At 36.7% G+C, this 21,607-nt stretch overlaps 1 protein-coding gene across 1 annotated transcript in view; it reads left to right on the top strand.

Moving 5' to 3' along the window:
* The window catches only part of Impbeta11 (importin beta11), a 29,289-nt gene extending 7,948 nt beyond the window's left edge, over positions 1 to 21,341 (top strand). Inside the window, exons 5-19 of the mRNA XM_071593764.1 lie at positions 48 to 216; positions 311 to 574; positions 2,552 to 2,707; positions 2,795 to 2,835; positions 3,859 to 4,041; positions 6,651 to 6,983; positions 9,382 to 9,546; positions 11,604 to 11,796; positions 12,172 to 12,251; positions 12,890 to 13,047; positions 13,181 to 13,277; positions 13,446 to 13,603; positions 17,492 to 17,584; positions 18,100 to 18,241; positions 19,828 to 21,341. Of these exons, the coding sequence (XP_071449865.1) occupies positions 48 to 216; positions 311 to 574; positions 2,552 to 2,707; positions 2,795 to 2,835; positions 3,859 to 4,041; positions 6,651 to 6,983; positions 9,382 to 9,546; positions 11,604 to 11,796; positions 12,172 to 12,251; positions 12,890 to 13,047; positions 13,181 to 13,277; positions 13,446 to 13,603; positions 17,492 to 17,584; positions 18,100 to 18,241; positions 19,828 to 19,932 (2,337 nt within the window). The 3' untranslated portion in view covers positions 19,933 to 21,341. The remainder of the gene's footprint in view (positions 1 to 47; positions 217 to 310; positions 575 to 2,551; positions 2,708 to 2,794; positions 2,836 to 3,858; positions 4,042 to 6,650; positions 6,984 to 9,381; positions 9,547 to 11,603; positions 11,797 to 12,171; positions 12,252 to 12,889; positions 13,048 to 13,180; positions 13,278 to 13,445; positions 13,604 to 17,491; positions 17,585 to 18,099; positions 18,242 to 19,827) is intronic.
* Positions 21,342 to 21,607: the final 266 nt, after the last annotated feature.

The raw sequence follows: 21,607 nt of genomic DNA, 5'->3' as shown, positions 1-21,607 counted from the left end.
AGCATAGCCTCTCCTTATTTGATAGTCTTTGCCTGTTTACTCTGCAGATGTCTGAAGATGATTCTGGAATGGTATCATCCTTGGAGAAGGCACTCCTTTCCCTGAGAATCCTGAGGAAACTGACAGTTCACGGATTCAAGAGGCCACATGAATCTGTAGATGCAGTCACTTTCCTGAAAGTTGTGTTTGACCGCGCAAAAACAATGTTGGAATGCCGTAAGTGTACAGGGATTGTGTAAAGTTGTCATTTTATTTATTCTAGAAGAATGTTTGATTCACTGCTCATGATGTTTCCTCGTCCAATTTGCAGGGAAGTCTCTTCAGAACAAGAGTCAATCACCTGAACTCTGTGAGAAGTTCATAATCCATCTGACCAAAGTGTTAGCTGATGTTTTGGAACATCATCCTTTCTCATTCATTCCATTTATTCGAATGACCTTGGAGTTCTCTGTTTATTATATTTTCACCCCAGCTGGAGAAGGATTGCTCTTTGAAAGATTTGTGATTCAACAACTTAATCTAATTAAGGGAATTTTAATTTGTATTGAGTATAAACCATCAAAGGTTGTTGAAGGTGAGTTAATTATTACATTTGTTTACGCACATCTTTTGCGATACTAGATGTTGAGCACATCCATATGAGACTCAGTTTTAAGAATTACGGATGGCAAAATATTACTCGGGAAGAGATGTTGGCGGTGAACTAATCGGAGCACTCATGACAAGTCAACTTAAATTCAAGGAGTTGAAGGAAACAATGAAAGTTTAAGAAAAGAGAAATTGAGTGGCATTCCTGCAGGAACGAAAGAACAAATTGAATGATCAGCTCATTACTATGAGGGTAAGGTGAAAAGTTCTCGGCCCGACACAAGATGCCATTACAATCGGCGAAAATTTATGATTCCTACCCGAGTTCATGAGTCATTAGTTCGTAAGACAAATTTTGACTTGTTCTCTCAATTAGTTTTTGTACACCTATTCTTGCAGTCAAGGTCTTTCATGTTCTTCATCAAAATGGAAAAACTTGGAACTTCGTGTGGTCATAAAATTCATCGTTTTGGATTGATTGAACCCCTAAGGAAATTCATCCGAAGTTGACAGGAGAAAGTGCACTCTGCTCCTTCACTATCAACCGTTAAATAGTGGGCTGCTGAATTTCAATGTGGTCGCACATCTCTTGAAGATGACCTATCTGAAGGACGGCCAAAAACTAAGACCATACCGGAAACCATCAAAAAGGTGCATGTTATCAAGTTGGACGATGGGCGAGTGAAAGTGAGTGAGATAGTTTAGGCCATGTGGGGGATACATTGGAAGAAAGGGTGCGAAACATCTTGCACTAAGAATTAGGGATGCCAAAGCCGTGTCCAAGGTGGGTGTCGCATTTGCTCAGTGCCGATCAAAGGCAAATGCACAAATGATTTTCGCAGCAATGTTTGGACTGATTCAAGAGGGAACCGACCAATTTTGTGCCACAATTTGTCACCATGGATGAGACATGGGTCCCCCACTACAAGCCAGAAATGAAACAGTAGTCGAAGCAGTGAGTGGAAGCCAGTGGCTCAGTACCAAAGAAAGTGCAGTCGATGTCATCTGCCGGAAAGGTCATGGCGAGTGTGTTTTGGGATGCACAAGGGATCCTGTTAATTGATTACCTTGGGAGAGGAAGAAAAATTATGGGCAAGTATTACTCCAACCTTCTTGACCAGCTTGATGCCAAAATTCGTGAGAAGAGCCTGGCTTGAAGAAGAAAAAAAAATCATCTTTCACCGGGACAACCTGCTCTCACTTGCTCACAAAGGTGGGTTGGTGATGGGAAAACTATGGGATTTGGGGTACGATTTGCTCGGCCATCCCCCCTATTCTCCTGATTTAGCACCCTCAGACTTCCATCTGTTTCCTAATTTGAAGAATTTGTTCCTGGGAAGCACTTCGCATCCAAGATGAAGAAATTGGGAGGGCCATAGATGGATATTTTCACAGCCTTACACACTCTTACTCCTGGGAAGGAATTCTGGTGTTGGAGAAACGCTGGGCCAAGTTTTTTGAAGTCAAGGGTGATTATGTAGAAAAATAATATCATTTTTAACTAAAAATCACAGTATTTCATCGTCAGGCCGAGAACCTTTCACCTTACCACTTAGGGGACCTTGAAAGATTATTATAACTGATAATGCCCACCCTAATCCAATCTACAGTTAAAATAAATCCAGATGGGATGGATGAGTTTCAGCGTGAAACTAAACTAAGGCATTACGATCAGTGAAAATTCATTGTAGGGACATATCATTCCCCATTTAGTTTTACCCTTCCTGCTGTAAACCAAGCAGTACTTGATAATTTTTGCTATGAGTTGGTGCATATATTTTTCATATGAATATTTTGGGCAATTTCCCTATTTCCAAGGGATGCATGTGAATTTGTTTTACATTATAGTATTTTTTTTTGTTGTAATTTCGAAAGTGGCATGTGGTAATGCAGGTGATCAATTCAGTTTATTTTGCGTTAAAGATGGCACTGCATATATAGAACAGGCACTGTTTATTTCCAGTAACTAAAGAGCCTGCCACAGTGGAAGCTCACCAAATAAAAATGGCCTTTTTTGTACCACCCACGTTGACTGAAATGTGTCACAAGTTGGTGACACAGTACTTCCCTCTTACACGAGAGGAATTGAGGCTTTGGGATGACAATCCAGAAGGATTTGGTGAGTTGAGCAAGGAAGATGTATAATGAAGTTATTTGATGCCTAAATGTCCTCTCTTTTCAATGAGCTCTTGCATTTTTCTTACAGCAACTGATGAGGGAGGAGAATCTTGGAAGTACAGCTTAAGAGTATGCATTTAATTTTACATTAAGAGAATACACCCTAGAAATAAATCATTGGATATTATCTAACCACATTTCGTCTCTATATTTACTCTTATCATCTTTTTGTTTAGGCTTGTGGGATAAATTTATTTTTGGGTTTTGGGGAAGTTAAATGTTTCTCTATGCGTAAGCAGAAATTACACGTCAATTTTGATGATTCAAAAATGACTTAATTTTATTGAAAGAATTCTGTCTGCTTGGCACTATTGCCAAAAGCTTAAACATATTTTTTAATCATTGAATTATTTTTGCATGCTCTCATACCCATTTTATATGACAAGCATTATTGAATTACTTATCTATATTGAACAAGACATTTAATAGATGTATCAATTTTAGGTTTGAAATACTTAATCTTAAATTTTTGATTCTTATGTAAATATGCATTACCTCTTAAATGGACAAAAATAAAAAGTACATTAAAAGTCATGGAAGGGTTAACAACTCATTGACTATGGAATGGACTATAAGAAAGTCATCAATTTGAAATAAAGGGGGTTTATTCTGTCCAACACCTCAAGATATTTATTTGGCTCCGTTGCATATATTATAATGGGTATTTGGCTGGATGTGAGCCTATTAAAAAAAGCCAGTTTAATATTTTGAATGACAATAATAGCAGCAAAATCTTAAGTTTACACCAATCAGCCTGTCCATGATAGAACAATAGGTCCCTATCATTCTCTTATGAACTGACTTCTTAGTTTAAATTGCAAAAATGTGATTCCTTCATTTTACTAAATGAAAGTTTGGACCTTTAGTGAGACCTAAGTTGCTTTATTTGAGGTAAACATTGTAACATGCCTGACTTAACTGTTACAGTGAGGAAAACAATCTTGCATCATCATTCATGGGAGAATAAATTAATACTTTAACTATTGCATTAAATAATTTTGTTTATTGCAAAATTTGGGCTCTTTTCAATTTTGTCTCTTCAATCTTGCCCTCTGTTCAGTTGCTCTCTTCAAATGTCTATTTTATTTTCAGCCCTGCACGCAAACTTTGTTTGTTACAATCTTCCATGAATACCGAGATGTCCTGTCTCCTATTCTGCTTGAAATGATTCGCAATAATCATGATCCAGTGCCGCCATCAGATTTGGAGGGTATTTTACGCAAGGATGCTGTGTACAATGCTGTTGGCCTTGCTGCTTTTGATCTGTATGATGAGGTATGTATACTTATCCTCAGTCACCCTTTTTCGTGGTGCTCTCTCTGCCCTTACCAATCGTCCCTTACTCAAGGGATTCAATTCAAGTATGATTTTTAATATCTTTTTAAATGGATCATTACATCTTGATTTTTTCAGGCCTAACTTTGTGGAAATCCATTATCACTGAAGTAAAAAATACCATTGTATGTTTCCACTAAATTTTATTTGGTACGACTAGTTTCAATGCATCAGCGTCTTCCTCTGGTACAAATTAACAGGTACAGGTTGATTATATATGTATGATGGAGGATCCCTCTTCCCTTTCCCCTCTTCTCCTCCACCATAAAAACACAGTAATCAACCAGAAGGTCGGTTTAGAAGGTGATGGTAGAGTTCACCCAGTACTAAGCCCTATACGGCGTGTGAAAATTCACACATCAGGGTAGGGGGGCCAGTTCCTTTCCCTGTGCCGGTTATGGTTTCCCAGGAAGGCCTGGTACCCGAAAAATCACTTTAGCTTGGGTGGAGCTGCAGGTGCCCAGAGTGCCTTGCCCGGGAATCAAACCCGGGACCCTCCGGTCAGCAGTCCAACGCTTTACCCACTGGACTACTGCCACCCACTCTCCTCCACCATGTGTATAAATAACTGACCTTTATGTGTAACTTTGTACTGGAAAGTGACACTGATGCATCAAAACTCGTTGTACTGGATAAAAATTTACAAAGCTCCCTCCACCCGGTGTATGAATTTGAGGGGCGCAACTTGAACAGTGACAGCTCAAACCTCAACATTGCTGTATTCTTTCTATTAGGGGTGCAGCAGGTGGCAGCAGAGTTTACAACTTGAAAAATCTTTGAAAAATAACTTGGTGACTGAGGAAATCAGACAACAATCTAGAATTATCAAAAAGAAGTGGTTGTGAAAACCAAATTTTATAGTGAACCAGGTTTATTGAAAGATTATAAAGCTTGCAAAATGAAATATAAAAATTTATTGGCTATAGCTAAGCATACCTACAGATATAATAGAATTGTTTCTGCAGAAAACAAATCAAAAGAATCCTGGAGGATAATAAATAGTTTCGGATGACCCTCAAATCCCTCATACGCCACTTCAATAAAATGATCTACCCGGAAACTTTGTCACCAATCGTACACATATATCATCATTATTAAATACTGTCATTTTAACAGTAAACAAATCAGCTCTATTGCCTATGTTAATAAAAACTCCCACATCCCAAGGAGCAATGAGTCCTCCTTATATCCATGTCTGGAAAAAGAGTTAGGTACTGCAGTAAATCAACTGCGTACAAACTTTAGCCCTGGAATTGATGGAGTCCCAAGTTCTGTGATTAAATTCTGCTATCCTTTCATTGAAGAACCTTTTCTTTATTTAATTCACGAATCTTTCTCCTAAGGTATTTTTCGAATGCCTCTCAAGACTTCCAAAGTAAGTCCTATTTATAAAAATAAATGAAGCAAGAACAAGCCTGATAACTATTGACCGATTGCAAAACAGTCAGCGTGTGTTAAATTATTTGAGAAAATATTTCTAAATAGACTTGTATACCACTTCGGTAAAAATAATTTATCACCAAGTCATCAACATAGGTTCATGAAAAACACGTCCACCATTTCAGCCACATGCGAGACCATTAATTTCATTCTGAACTCTCTTGAAAAGGAGGAGGAGCTAACCGGCCTTTTCTTAGATTTAAGCAAAGCCTTTGACTTAACAGATCATAGCATTCTTGGCAAAAAATTGCAGTACTATGGAATTAGAGGAGTGCAAAGGCTGTAGGTCCAGTCATATTTAAAAGATCGTGAGTATACATTCGCTATAATAATCAGTGTTTTGAATACATTACCAAAGGAAAATCCAAACCCAGAGGAGTGCATGAGGGCTCGATTCTTGGTCCAGTACTTAATTTCTATTAATGGTCTGCCGTCAGTTTTAATGAGAGTAAGTGGGATTAAAACATTCTATAAGCTGATGATGTATGAAACATGAAACCAAATCTGTCAGATATCCATGCAAATTCTCACTACCACGGTCATGATACCAGATCCCAGTCAAACTTGCATGTAAAATATAATTGAACCAAAGTTGCAAGTCTAGGATCAAAGTCAATGGGATTAAACCTGTATAATAAATTACCATAGAAAAACAAAGACATATCACAGTTTAAAAGACAAATAAAAAAACTTCTAAGAAAAATTATTACAGTGTGTATGAATTTGTTAATGATAAAATGTTATCTTTTTTCATTTTTCTCAGAGAATGTGTATTATTTTTATGATGGACCCTGTATGGGTGTCTGTATATATTCATACATATGTGGGTATCTCTTTAGTCTTCTCTGTGCATGGATGCTCTGAATATCTATGTTTTTATGATTTGTCCTATATTGTTGTTGTACACCTATCCTTGGGCAAATCAAATTATTATAATTATTTGTCTTTACAATTAGTAAAACGTGACCTGTCTATGGTTCTAACCCTATGTCTTCAATTCCAAGGTGTCTGCAATGCATGTGTGTGTTAACATTGGGAACAACTTAGATTAGGAAAGTTGAGTATAAATTTCAGGAGAATTGTAATGGATGTATAATTTCTTTCTTTAGGTTGACTTTGACAGATGGTTCACATCGACTCTAGTGACGGAATTGGGCATCAGGGATCCCAACTACAGGATAATCCGAAGGAGAGTGGCGTGGTTGGTTGGTCACTGGGCAGGCGTGAAAATGTCAAGGGAATTGCGTCCTATGCTATATGCTGCCACTTTACCTCTTTTGTCTAGAGATGAAGATATGGCCGTGCGCATAGCTGCTGCAAATACACTCAAGCTAGCGATTGATGATTTTGAGTTCAACACCGAGCAGTTTCTTTCCTTCCTCGAGCCAGCTTTTGGATTACTCTTCTCTGTTCTTAGAGAAGCAAATGAGTGTGATACAAAGGTACTGGTGACCTCCAAAGGATCCTCTCGCATGAATCATCAAATATGTAGGTAGAGTGATGAATGAATGTTTACCTTGCAAGCACCACTATGCTCACCCAATAAGTTTTGCATTGCAGCAGGACCCTATTTCACTGTGTGTGCATTGAAATTAGCTGATTTTAAAGCGTTTCGTGGCAATGATATAATTTTTGCTATTTAAGCATATCTCATTGGTCTCTTCAAGGCCACAGGGATGAATTAATGTGGTGGCAATGGTGGTATCATTGCATGGACTTTCCATAATTTATAACCAGTTCCTAACTGGTGCATGGGAAAAGCTGCCAAACTAAGTTGTAGGTTCTATTGATCAACTAACTTCTTAATCCAATTTTGAGATGTAGTGGAGATGTAGTGTATGTTAGTCATTATGAGAAACACAAATTTGCACTTTTCCACAGATTTATTTGTGACGTGCAATGCATTTCAGCTCATCTAACCATCTTCAGGTACGTTACGAATTAATCCGTGGTAAAGTGCAAATTTGTTTTTCCCATAATACCGTGGATTTCTTAAAAGTATTTAACGTCACCAAATCAAAAGTTGTCAATAATATTTAATGTTTTAGTTTTAATCATTTTTATGTAATAATAATTTATTTTCCCCAATTGAAATATTCATAGTACTGTACAAAATGTCATACATTGTGTAATGATATAGGGTATGTCGAAAAGTACAGTCACTTAATAATCAATAGCCCAAAAAAAGATGAAATTTCGTCTACATGCACAATTATGTGCACAATATAAAATTCAAAATTATCCAGCATTGATGTAGGCATTTGCTTTGTAAAAATAATTTTCATTGAAGTGCATAAACAATTTCCTTTTAAAAATAAGAGTGAGTTCTCATTTTTTAAACTTATGGGAAGCTTAATTTGAAGAAACTTTGTTGGTGGTGAATCAACATGTTTCCACTGTTGTTTTGTCTCTGGGGCATAGTAGTTAACTCATGTTACAAACTTCAGTCACAAACCTTGTCAAGATCTTGTTGGTTGCTCTGAAAATGGGTCAAACATTGTTTGAAAATTTCCATTTGATTCATTCATGATCCGGCGTCAAGAGTACCCATCTAGCAGGTACGAATTTTCTCATATCCAATTCCACTGTTAAAACATGGCATGCCCATTCAGATGACATCCCTACGGCTTCAGCGATTTTTCAAACTTTCGGTTGGTGATTCTTCCCCAACATTTTATGCACTTTCGCAAGAATTTCTGGGACCTCAATTTTTTCCACCTTCACAAATCACTATAAGGGAACAACAGCAGAGCGACTACCTCACCACAGATTTCTTCCCGGGGCACTGATGCATTACGTCTTCGCTCATAAACAATTACCTATTACTACGCAGGAAACTTGTTGTGCTAGTTTTGACATCTGGTGGTGAGAGAACCTCTCAAAATACCCTAGATTTACTCATTTGTGGGCCATTCAATAAGTCAATAGGAACAAAGAGAAAAATATTTTATTTGGTAGATTTTTTTCTTTTTCAACATAATATCCTTATAGCTTCATACACTTTTCCTAGCATTTCCCTAACTTTTTAAGCCATCGAAGAAGTAGGATTTTGGAAGGTCCTCAAAATGTGCATCTGTGTTGGCGATGACCTCCTCATTCAATGTGCATCATTTTTTGCCTTGCCAATTTTTCAAGTTAGGAGAAAAAATGTCCCTGGGAGCCAAATCTGCTGAATATGGTGGATGCTGTAATAATTTTAACTTTAATTTCATAATTTTTGCCATCAAAACACTGCACATATGTGTGTTACCTCAATGGAAGGAAGAACATTTTTCCTTGCTAAATGAGGACATTTTTCTTGAGTCAATCGCTCAACTGGTGCAATAATTGTGCATAATGCTCTCCATCAATCGTTTGTTCTTTTTGCAATTAATCAATGTAGATAATTCCGCATACATAGCAAAAAAAACTGGCCATAACCTTGTTGGCCGATTTCACCATCTTGGCCTCCCTCCGTATGGCCTAAAGAAACTTACTGTTTCGACCGTTCCTTTGTCTGTGATGTGTAGTGATGTGTTCATGTTTTGTCCACAATTGTATGTTTATGCCAAAAATCAACATATACATTAAAAATGTTTAAGTGCATTGTTATAGTTTCTATTTTCACTGTCAATTTTGAAACTATGTAGGCTCATTTTCTTGCATCATGTAAAAATTAATAATTTAAATTCAGAACTAAGTTTTGACTAATAAGCGAAACTTTTTCCCAAGCACACTTTCTCTATGATGGTGCACAAATTTATAATTAATGGTGAAATTGTATGTGTGGTTCATCATTCATGATTGTACCAATGCGTATGCCTTTAGTATTATACATTTTCTCTCCTGTTTTGCTTTCAGATGCAGATTTTATATGTTTTATCCTTCATAGTTGAGAGAGTTGGGGCTGCGGTGAGGCCCCATTCAACTGCTTTGGTTAGATATTTGCCTTCACTTTGGGAGGAATCTGCTGAACATAATATGCTCAGGTGTGCCATTGTTTCCACTCTGGTGCATTTAGTTCAGGTAATAGCTTCATTTTAATTAGTAATATCAATTGTGGCACTATAGTATATTTTTAATCATATGCACTGAACTAATGACACAAGAGAAGCACTTGTGTAGAGTATTATGCAATGCAAACTCATACTAACATTCTTTGAAGCCCATCGAGACACATCTCTAAATAATTAACATTAAACCCTTTTCATCTATGCCTTTAGTACTAACACATGCTTCTAATCTTGACCATTTAATATTATATTATTTTAAAATTATATCTAAAACCAGTTGCAAATTAGGTAACTAGAGGGATGTATAAATTTAACCCAAGAATAATTTTGCAAAAGTTACACATTTAATGAGTAATTACATTTTTCTATGAAAATGAGGCATGGTTGGGCTAAATTTGCATTATGATATGTGCTGTGAAAAACTCGTGGCTCGCTTTATGATGTCTGCATTTCGAGTGTGCTACTCTTCAGAAAGTTCACACCTAATAAGATTTAAGTGCTTCTATCACCATTTTCCCTGTATTCCATGCCAGTAATGAATTTTTGGCCGGTGAACAGTTTTGTAAAGTAAGAGCTTTGATTTTCAATGGCAGGTGAAAAATAGGCAGGGATCTTAATGCAAACTTTGTATCACCTCAATGCAACGAGTTCATAGTGTAAAAATCATTTGCCTTGACCAGGATTCAGAGTTTAAGAGGACGCCTCGATATCTTAACTGGCTAAAGCTGTCCGCCAGACATTGAAGGATCCAGGCTTGTATCCTGGTCAAGCGAATGACACTGAAATTGTTGCATTGGAATGCATATTAGCGGATGACTCCGTTAAAAGTTACTGTAGCGGCATCTCCCGCAGTTTCTTGGAATTTGTATCACCTCTTTCAAAGCTCTTTAAAAGAATAGTATTTACTTCTGACTGTGGACCCAATTTCTTATTGAGATTTTTATTGTCTTCCACCTTTATAACTTTGAACCATTCAGATTCCTTAATCTCTTGCGTTAAGATTTCCTCAACTTTGACAAATATTTTTTGTTTGATTGGGTGTTCATTGGGGGTTTATTGTTTGGGTGTTGGAATGTTATACCATTATAAAAACATACTGATAAATCAGCCATTGAACTACAACCATGTCTGTTGTAGACATTTTCAACAGATAGAACATGACATGACACAGGAAAGTGGTTTAACAAACCACATTTAAAACATTTCTTGCCAAACGCTGGTAATTCTCTTGCCCAATGTTGTTTCTGGCATCTTTTACTTTTGAAGTCTTGGTTTCTGCTGGATTCCGTTGTTCTTTGATTTCTTATTATTTTTTGCTGTGTCAATCATTGACATTTGGGAACTGGATGTTGCATTGACATCTTGGGACTCCATCTTCCTGGCTTAATTTCTTCTCTGCCCCCTCACTGCCATATATCACATCTGTCCTCAAAGCTAGAGCATCAATACGCAGAAATGCAATGATAGACTTAACTGTGATGCCATGCATAATCTTATCCCTCTAAATTTTATCCACTACAGTTTCTGTATTGTCTTTTTAATTATTATAACTGCAAATGTTCACTAAACTGTGCGTACAATCAAAATATGGGTTGAATGATTCTCCTTCTCATTGTTACCATTCAATTTAATGATGCTAGGCATTGGGAATCCACCTGAGAATTGATTGATTTGGGATCATAACTAATCTGTTGCAAGATATGTTTAGTAATTTAATGTAACCTTTGTTTATTTTACCCTGCATTTTGTAAGCAGTTGTGCAATATAAAATTCAATTTACATTTGTTCAAATTAAGCATTATCTTGAGTAATTCATCACCAATTCATGGGTGATCATTTGGTTAGCTTCATGATGTTTGAGCAGTATGAATGGCTATGTTGGCTGGATGACAGCTGTTAATTTAGGGGCCTGTTGTATTGAGTTCTATATTCCCTCATAGTATTTCATGTGCATATACCAATAGTCATGTTTTGTGTGCAGTTGGATAAGGCTTTTGCCTTTTCACAGAGTTTTCTCTACTCCGTAGATATGCCACTTATTGAGTCATCATGTATTGGTTCTTGTTGCAGGCCATGGGATCTGAATGTGTGTCTCTGAGTCCATTTTTGCTGCCTGTTATACGTTTGAGCACTGATGTCACTCAGGATTGCCATGTATACCTCCTAGAAGATGGACTTGATCTGTGGTTGGCTGTACTTGAGAATTCCGCTTACATCACCAATGAGTTAATGCTGCTATTCAGAAATATGCCTCCCCTTTTAGGTTGGCCTCAAATGATATCTTCAATTTTTTTAGTAATTTTAATATTTAGTTTGATGCTAACGCTCTGCCATCTGCTTGTGCCATGTCATCTCTGTCACTTCTAAATCAGATGAGAAAAATTGATTGGGTTTGTATGTATAGCAAAAATGTAATAATGTCAATGATTTATGAACAATGGTATTTTGTGTAATGTAATAAGGCTACATATTAAAACATGTCTTACGATTTGAGAATCTTTAAAGTTCATGTTAAATTTTTCTAATGAGTATTCATTATAAGTGTGTTGGGAAATGATAAGTTTTCAATGGAAATATTTGTTGGCCTTTTTAATGTTGATGATTTATCGAAATTTATGATTGATATTTTTAATTTCAGAATTTTCCTCAGAAAACCTTCGTACGTGTTTCTATATCATCCAAGCATATGTCCTTCTAGCACCAAATGAATTTTTAAAGGTATGGCCCTATGAAATAATTTTTATTTCGTGTTTTCCATTAAAGTAGATATTAGATGAAAATATTATTTATGAGAGTTATGTGAGTGGGTAAGAGAGCAATGTGTGATCTGTTTAACTGTCAATGTGAGTCAAAATGTAAAGATTTGCCTAATCTTGTGAGACAATGTTGTTAACCCTTTCACTGCTGTTCTCTCTCCGGAATCCTAATCCTTAACTGCTGCAAATAGGGAAGGTATCATGTCTTTTTAACCTTTATTGCTCCTGAAATAATAAAATAATAAAAACATGGTAATAATAAAAATAATCAAGATTCACTGTTTGGTTAATGAAAATTTTTTTGTTGAATTTTTATAAAACTTTTAAGTATAATATTGCAGCACATAGGGGATGAAAATGTACATTTGCAGCAGGAAAAGGTTAAAAAACCTGTGTTTTTGATGAATTTAGGGCTTTAATGCCCTCTTTCAGAAGATTGTTTAGTTGTCATTCACTTAATCTGTAATCACTTGGCCCATTGCCAGATATTTGTATAAAACATTTTGTGTGTGAATAGTGAGGTATGTCAGCACTAGGGTGTTCATTGTTCGTTTGTACATCCACTTGAGAGGGCATTACAGCTTTTTTCTTGTACCTCAGGAGTATGGCACTGCAGTAGTGAGCGCATGCAATGATATGCTGTCTGATATGAGGTCGGAGGGTATAGTCATGACAATGCACTTGCTTGAGTTATGTCTGAGGGCCGAGCCTGCCCAATCAATGGAGCTGCTGAAACCAATGCTTCCTCGAATTTTTGAGTAAGGAACTATGTTCATATTATTTTTTAATCTTTTAACTGTTGTATTTGGTTTGAGTGCTTATTTTTCACTCTATCGCTCTACTTGAATTGTGTAATGGAAGTACCTTCATGAATTGTAATTATCTCCTCAGGGCTGTGTATAGAGGAGAAGAGTATCCCATGGTTATGTCAGTGTATTTATCAATAGTGGCCCGAGTTCTTCTTGGGTCTCGAAATGTGTTTGGGGAGGTAAGTTTTTAAAAAAAAAAGTATAATTTAGAATAATTTAAATTAAATTTATTTGAATTGATAAAAAAATATTATTTTTGGTTTTTTGGTGAATTTACGATTTAAGTAAAGAGTACACCATCTGAGTTCATGTTGAATAATTGGCCTGATGTGGATGTCTCATTGCAGATGGTAGAAAAAGTTTCTCAACATGTTAGTTTGCCTCAGGAACAGGTGCTAGATAAATTGATGGATGTTTGGTTGGATAAGATGGATGTAGTCACACAGCTGGAGAGGAGGAAGCTTTTAGGATTGGCTTTATCATCATTGTTGACTGCTGGCTCAAGGTTTGTATTTTCTTCCTGGGTGAGGAGGAAAAAGCTCTTTCTTGTTAGTACAAGGTATGTTCAAAATGTGTTCAACCTTCGGCCCAGAAATATATCTTTAATGATATGAAATCCTGATTCTCCTCGAAGTGGTCTCCTCAGTACTGACGACACCTCCTCAGTAGCGACCACACCATTGTGTCAATCAATTCTGAAATGCTTCTTTGGGAATAATAGCACCGCTGTGCCATGAAATTTAGTATAATTTCTTCTCGTGACTTAAATTAGGTCCCTTTCAGCTTCGAGAACAGCAAGAAATTATAAGAAACTCTGGCTGGAGAGTAAAGAGTTGGGCTGCACACAGATGTTCTGTGTTTGGCTAAGAAACTGAATCAAATGTAAGGAATAAAATGGTGCATTGTCATGATGCATCTGTCAAATTGACCTTCTCTCCAAAAATCCAGCTTTTCCACCAAATGATGTGATGAAAGTGGCGGGGGACCTCTAGGTAGTACTTATTGGTAATGTTTTGACATTGTGGTTCATTCTCATGGTATGCCAACCCAATCTAGTCTAAGAAAATGCTCAACATCACTTCGATGTTGCTCCACACCTGCTATGCTTATTTTGTCCCTAGGGAATGCCTTGAGAACATGCACATTGGTTGTATTCTTAGGCATCACCTTTAATCATAGTACATATTCCTGAAGTCAGGGTCACCCACTCTTTGTGGAGCCCAACATATCATTTGTGACTTCCAGACAGAGTCTCATCTGTTGCATCGGTAGCAGTTTGGTATAAATTTTGTGTGACGTTTTCCACTAGGTCAATTCCTACCTTAGAGTGATATGAGTGGAACCAGAACTCACCCTTTTCCTGTCCTCAATTTCTTTGAATATGAATTTATGATCAGGAATCACAAAAGTTCAAACTTGGACGAAGACTATGCCCTTTCAGCATGTTGAGAGGCCAATGGAATGTGAGCCACCCTCCGCTGATGAACATGAGCATGAAAACTGTGGGCATGAAAAAATCACAAATGCATCTAAGTTACCCTCTTGTCATGATTAGTTCTGCTATAGTCACATCATGCGTGGAGAAAAGGAAGAGGCAGACCTGGTGGCCTATGGAAGGAGATGCAGCACTAGAAGAGTATCAGAGGGCTTGAGTGGATTGTTGATCCTGGAAAACACTTGAAAATATGGAAATCGATGCTTCGAGTGAAGCAAAACAACCACTAACACCATCTGGAATGTTGAGAGAAAATGCTTCACTCAGGACTAACTGGACTTACAAAAAAACAGCAATTGGGATTTTCATTGAGCATTCAAGACCAACTTGAGTAGGCATGCCCCCCCAAAACCTCAATTTCAAAAACCAGGAAGAAAAGATAACATATGATGATATAGAAAGACTGGTTCTGGCAGCCTCTTGAAAGAAATCCCTTAATTGTGATAACACAATCCCAAAGATTTGATCATAACCAATGAGAACCGCATCCAGACTCAGCAGCCCCCTATTAAGGAAGAAGTGAAAAAGATTGCAAAGATCTGGATGAATATGAAGCACCATAAAACATTTCAGAGCTCTGAAAGTATGCTCATGACAGGGTGATCTTAAAGCTGACATATTCTAAATAATATATGGGAAGACAAGTTCCTGTATGGATGGAGTTTGGCGTAGTAAGACCCTCTCCACAAAAAGGGAAATAAGCCAGACACTGGGAATTACAAGTGAATGTTAATAGTAGGAGTGACAGACAACACACTTGAGACCATCATCATAGAACCAAAGAATGACAAGTACCAGGTGAGTTTTTGGAGGGGCCCGACACATGCATGGAGCAGATTTTGAAAAGACAGTTGGCCATTGCATATTTATTAATTTTATTTATTATGCATTAGTCCAAAAACAGCACTTCGACCTTTACATCGGACTTTAAACAATGATATAACAGTATTACAATTACATACACCCAAGCCCTGGGTGGAGGAGAAACCACCTAGGCGGGAGTCGAACCCGCGACCTCTGGATTGGCAGGCGAGGACGTTACCCCGCCACCACCAGAGTCAGCAAAAGCATATGAGCAAGAAGTAGGTGCTGATATTTGTGGACTTAAAGAAGGCTTACAATTTGGCAGTTGGAGAAACACAGATCCAAGATCTGTAAGATTTAGAGACAGGAAAGCTATATAGCTGACCTAGCAGATGGTGACCAATATGGCATCCACGGTCAATTTGGAGGAGCCCAATCAAACTTTATTGAGATTAAGGGTGGACTCAAGCAGGGAGATGAGCTGTCCCCCCTGCTCTTTAACTGTGTCCTTGACTAGGTGTTCAGAGAATGGAAACATAAGAAAATGGGCTATGAGGATAAACGAATTCAGATTGATTGGCCATTGCAGACAACATTGTGATCATGTCATATTCATGAGAGGAAACAGGTGAACAAGTGACACAATCCCAGAAACAGGTGAGTGAGGCAGGTTTTCAGATGTTTTTCAAGATGATGCTGTGTATGACAAACATTAAAACAGCGCCTTAATTGATCTGTGTATCAGGTGGGAGAACCAAGAATTAAAACAATTGCGTGGGAATGATCTCGGACTGCAATCAGAGAAAGAAGAACTATGTTTTTCAGACACTTCCATCAAATTGGTCAATTAACACTAACCAATAAAATATTGAAATTCATTTAGAATGGGAAAACCACAGTCCTACCCTGTCCAATAAATACGCAAACTGATGCCGTAAAAACTTAATTTCGCAAAATTTAGTCTACAATGATTTTTTTCCATTCAAATTACTCTCCATTCGTGGGGTATGCACTTTTCCATCTTCTTTTACACTGTTTAAAGCACCCTTGGAAGTCCTCTTGGCAGTTAGACTTTTTGGTTTTCTCGTCGTTTCTTGCTTTATTGTGTCCACATCTACCCAGTGATGTCCCCTCTTCACTTTTTTGCATTTTCGGAATAGGAAAATGTCGCAGGGGGCGAGATCTGGCAAATGAGGAGGATGTTCAAGGATGGTGATTGAATTTTTTGCCAGAAATTGGCGAACAATCAATGCTGAATGTTCAGGTGCATTGTCATGGTGAAGGATCCATCCATCATGTTCAGTTAAAAGAGTGTGCACTGTTGATTTTCCTGAATTCAGTTCATCAGCTATCACTCGGTCAGTTTTTCGAAGATCAATAAGGACAAGGGACCTCACCAAAAACTTGATGTTGATTCATTGCTCTGTGATTTCACCAGTTTCCATTTTGGACAAACAATAAAAAAAAAGGATGAGAGAAACTAACGTAACCAGCACCATATGCACACCTTGTCGATCCACCAATGACAGACGGTTTGCTAGAGGCGCTAGTTGCCTGAAACATTGGGTCTCAGGCAACTAGCGCCTCTAGTGGGTGTGGCTATAATCATGGCCGCCAGATTGCACCAAATTCGTGTATTTATTGGATAGACTATGCATACAATTGGGTGGGAAAGATCTCAGGCAGCAATCAGAGAAAGAAGAGCTATGCTTTTCAGACACTTCTACCAAATGGGTCAGGGAACACTGACCAATGAAATATTGAAATACATTTAGAATGGGGAAACAGCGGTGCACTGGCTTCAAGAGGTTTGCAATAGGGAAACAATGGGTATACGAGAGTGAGGCGGTGGAGGAATGGTGGGTGAAAAATACTGATTTGAATAGAGGTGATCCACAGTTGGCCAAGAGGGAAACAAGGTGCCCTCCACCCTACTGCTGGAGCTCATGCTTCATTTTTATAAATGTGCAAAATTCAGTTTGGATAATTTTGGAACTGGGCTTGTAGTGTGCTTGTTTGTTGATTTGATGGAATAGTTTCCCTCATTCTATGTTTCAAAATTGTCATTTTTGTTTAATCTTCTTGTGTTTTCAGGGTTGTTTTGGAAAAATTTTGTGGAATATTGCTCAAGGTGACAGAAGCACTGAATGATGTGATAAAAGCAGATGAGATGGGTGCCCAATTAGAGTAAGTATCACCACACTTGTTGGTTTTTTAGGCCTGGCTAATTAAGTTATAATCAAAACTAGAACTTATATCCCCAGCATATGCCCACCATAAAGAAGTTGTTTGCATTTTTTCCCTAATTCTTGTGGTGACTTTTTAAAAATAGGCTATTTACCTTTTTATTTACTATTCAGTTGTTTTGCTGATTAGTGGCATTTGTATATTGTCATGAGTGACATTTTATGGAAAGAAATTTACTCTGACCAATATATTTTAAAGAAGTCTTTTGCATTTTTTCCCTAATTCTTGTGGTGACTTTTTAAAAAATAGGCTATTTACCTTTTTATTTACTATTCAGTTGTTTTGCTGATTAGTGGCATTTGTATATTGTCATGAGTGACATTTTATGGAAAGAAATTTACTCTGACCAATATATTTTAAAGCTCAATTAAATTTGTTGATATCAGAAATTCATTAAATTTGGTCTTGATGTTTCCTCCGAAAAGATAGTTCACCATCTGTTGAATCAATTTCAGTTCGTTGATGATATCGGATGCATCAGGATCTTTTCCGTATGAAGAAGTAGAACAGCATACAGAACATGATTTGAGAAGGAAGAGATTGACCACTCAAGATCCTGTGCATACGGTTGTTTTGAGGGACTATTTCCAGCAGCAGGTAACAATTCAGTGCACATACGTAACATGAAATACAATTGGAGTGATGTTTGCAAAGCGTTGAGGGTAGGAATGTATGGAACGAACTTTGGCACTTCTCTTCTCCCTACCACTTCTTCCCCTGAATATCCTTATACCTCCCCTTGAATTCTATGCCTGATGACCATTATTCTCAAGGAAAAGAAATTTAAGCTCATAATCGAGGTAAGAGACTTTGGAATCCTCCCAGGAGGTGAGAGAAGCTGTAGCCAAGCTTAATTGTATTTTCTCTTAAGTCATTAGCTGCGAGTTACATAATAGTGTGAAGCTTCAATTTTATAGATGCTGAATTTCCATAATTCTTAAATGAATATTTAGTCTTGACAGCTCTCTATTTTGTCATCTTATGTTACCACGTGACGAAATGGTCGAATTGTAACTATTTTATTAATAATAGTAATTCAATGAAATTAAAACCTCAAATTAACTTTATCTAAAACTGGAATTCCGGTGCATCTTGCTGCCCACAGAAAAGATGAGCCATTATTTGTTTCACTTTAGATTCAAAGGAAGAGAGCATAATGCATGTTAGTGTCTGCTGATGCCTTCAATCTTGTATAATAATTTCTTAGTATTGTCCTTTGTATTTAATTGAACTGTAAGTGAAAAGTTGTTCGGTTATCAGGAGTAATGTTGATTGTCATATACCACAGGTTTTGTTGATATAATTTCTAATGCACTAGCAAATTTTACTGCAAACATGTACTTAAAATGTAGGTAATTCATCCTCTGCCTACTTATCTCTTATTCTCTACGCCTACAACACCCTCCCATTACTCCCCCGAAGTTACTAATACATTTTTTTCTCCTTCCATGAATGTATTTTTGGGACCAATAAACATTATCATTGCCTAATTCTGGCCACCCCACCATCATTCATCTACCAATATTAAATTTTACACATTGAGTTAAAATATTTTAATAAATATTTTAAATCTTATTAAGTACGATGACTTTTAGTGACCAGTGTAAATTATCAATTACTATTGTGGTGTATCAATTAGCAAGACTTGGACCTTCACGAATATGTTGAAGAAGAATATAAAAAAGGCAAATTTAATGCATGCTGAACTCCCAGGCATTTGACATTAATTCACTTAAACTATTAACATAACCAACTTGAACCTGATGTTCATTAAAGGTGAATCGAACTTAGTATTCATGCGCATTGTTGAGAGTGCAATAAAATTACCTCCTCTTGAGTGGCTTCCTTCAAGCAGTTCTAGCTAGTACATATTTCAGTGCTTGAAATGAAGTGTTTCACTTATAATTAATTGATATAGTGAATATTACATTTTGGATTCATGATCTTTGTTCTTGTGTATGAAATAGCTTAAAATGAATCTGTATCAGGAGATTTCTGAAGCTTGTACTAAAGGATGATCACTAAAAGTGAATAACTTTTACTGATTGGTGTACTGTATCCAGTCTAAGATGATAGTTATGAGTATTCAGTCTAGAGGTCAATAATTTCATAAACATTTTTTTGGTGTTTCTTGATTAATGGTTATCAATCCTAATATGAAAATGGAAAAATTACTTTTGCAGGTGATGCAATTGAAAAGTCAACTTGGCAGTGTTCAGTATGAGGATTTGCTGCAGACTGTTGATGTGGAAACTATGGCTCAGACAAAAGAATACATAGTTTTGTGAATTGTGTGCTGAAAAGTTCTTTTTTTTTCTTAAAATGCCTATCAGCACTTTTGCTAGCATAAACGTTTTATGCTGTTTGTCAGTTATCCGAATTTTTGTTGATTCGGAACTCATTAGTGATAATGGGAATGGAAAAAGACTTTCAGCTTTTCTTTCCAAACTTGTGTCAGCCGCTGGTACGAGAGTAGAAATTGTTTTTATGTTTTATTGGGAGGTAACATGCCAACAAGTAAAAGATCAGCTGAGGGAATGCTTTTCCAATTCTTTGTGCTTGCATGAAACAAATGATGTATACTTTTCCCTGCTGTTTTTCTCATGGTTCATAAAATATTTTGTCTGTAATGCAGGACTTTTTTATTTATGTATAAATTTCAACTGTTGTATTATGTTTCCCTGAATCCATTTACTCATTTGATTGTAACATGACATCCCTGTTTTTTTAATGGTTGTATTAAAAAAATATTACTCCATATAATTTGGCTGGGAAGGGTTTGTATTTGAGTGCCTCATAGTTTCCCTAAAAGGTTAATGGTTCAAATCAAATACCACACCTATTGGACTAGAAACCTATTTTTAATACATAGTATGATATATTCAACTGGCATGACCCTGTATGTGTTGAATGAAATGCTATCATTATTCTCTGATATGTTTCAAGTGGAGTTATGCTTTTGAGTCTTAAAAGAGGTTCACCTTCATCCTCCCGTAGTTTTTCAGGTGTTATGGTTTAAAATTATTAAGGTGATGACTAGGGGTCTGTGGGTTACTTAAAATTTGGGTAATTGTGTTTGCCTAAGCCCAGGAGGTTAATATTTCTCCAGGCCAAATAAATGTAGGGCCGGCAATTGAGGAAGTGTATTTTCAAAGATGATGTGCATTTATGCTTTTAAACTGTTCATTTACTTTTTAGCTTCTGATATTTCATCCACTTGGGCCATGATCAAGACTCTAATGTCACATCCAATTTAACCTCTGTTAGGATTATGTTTATGCACTTAATTGCTTTTTGAATAAAGATTCCATAATATACTTTTAATAATCCTCTTGTTATGATTTGCCTTTTTTGATAGCTATAATTTTTGTAAAGTAGGGATTTAAGTGTGTTTTTTCACTCTGCTTTTTATATAATATCTTCAAAATAAAACACTCTTCTACGACACACACGTATAAGAGCACATATAGATTTTTAAAACATAGAAAGACAAAGAAAGGGCACGTGTGTAGTTTCGAGATATAACTGTCATTACGTCAAAACAACATGTGTGTGTGTCCTTTCTCTGTGTTTCTCATGTTTTAAAATTCTATATCTGTGTTTTTATATATTTGCACACGCACATATATATATACACGTGTGTGTGTATATCTCTATACACACACACTCGTGTATATACATATACATCACAATCGAAACCATGAAAAAATATGAGAGTGTGCGTGTATAAATTTATATGTATATATATAGTACAACACACAGTAACACACAATATAGAAACACAAAAAAAGAAGAACACTCACACGTTATTTCTTGATATTTCGACGGAAACACTCAGTCTTCATCTGAAGATATAGAAGTAATCATTGTAATATAGAAGTAATGATCATTGTAATATAGAAGTAATGATTACTTCTATATCTTCAGATGAAGACGGAGTGTTTCCGTCGATATATCAAGAAA

This window comes from Hetaerina americana, unplaced genomic scaffold (assembly GCF_022747635.1).
Source record: "Hetaerina americana unplaced genomic scaffold, ioHetAmer1.1.p SCAF_6, whole genome shotgun sequence".
NCBI lineage: Eukaryota > Metazoa > Arthropoda > Insecta > Odonata > Calopterygidae > Hetaerina > Hetaerina americana.
This window is presented reverse-complemented; position numbering and strand designations above follow the sequence as displayed.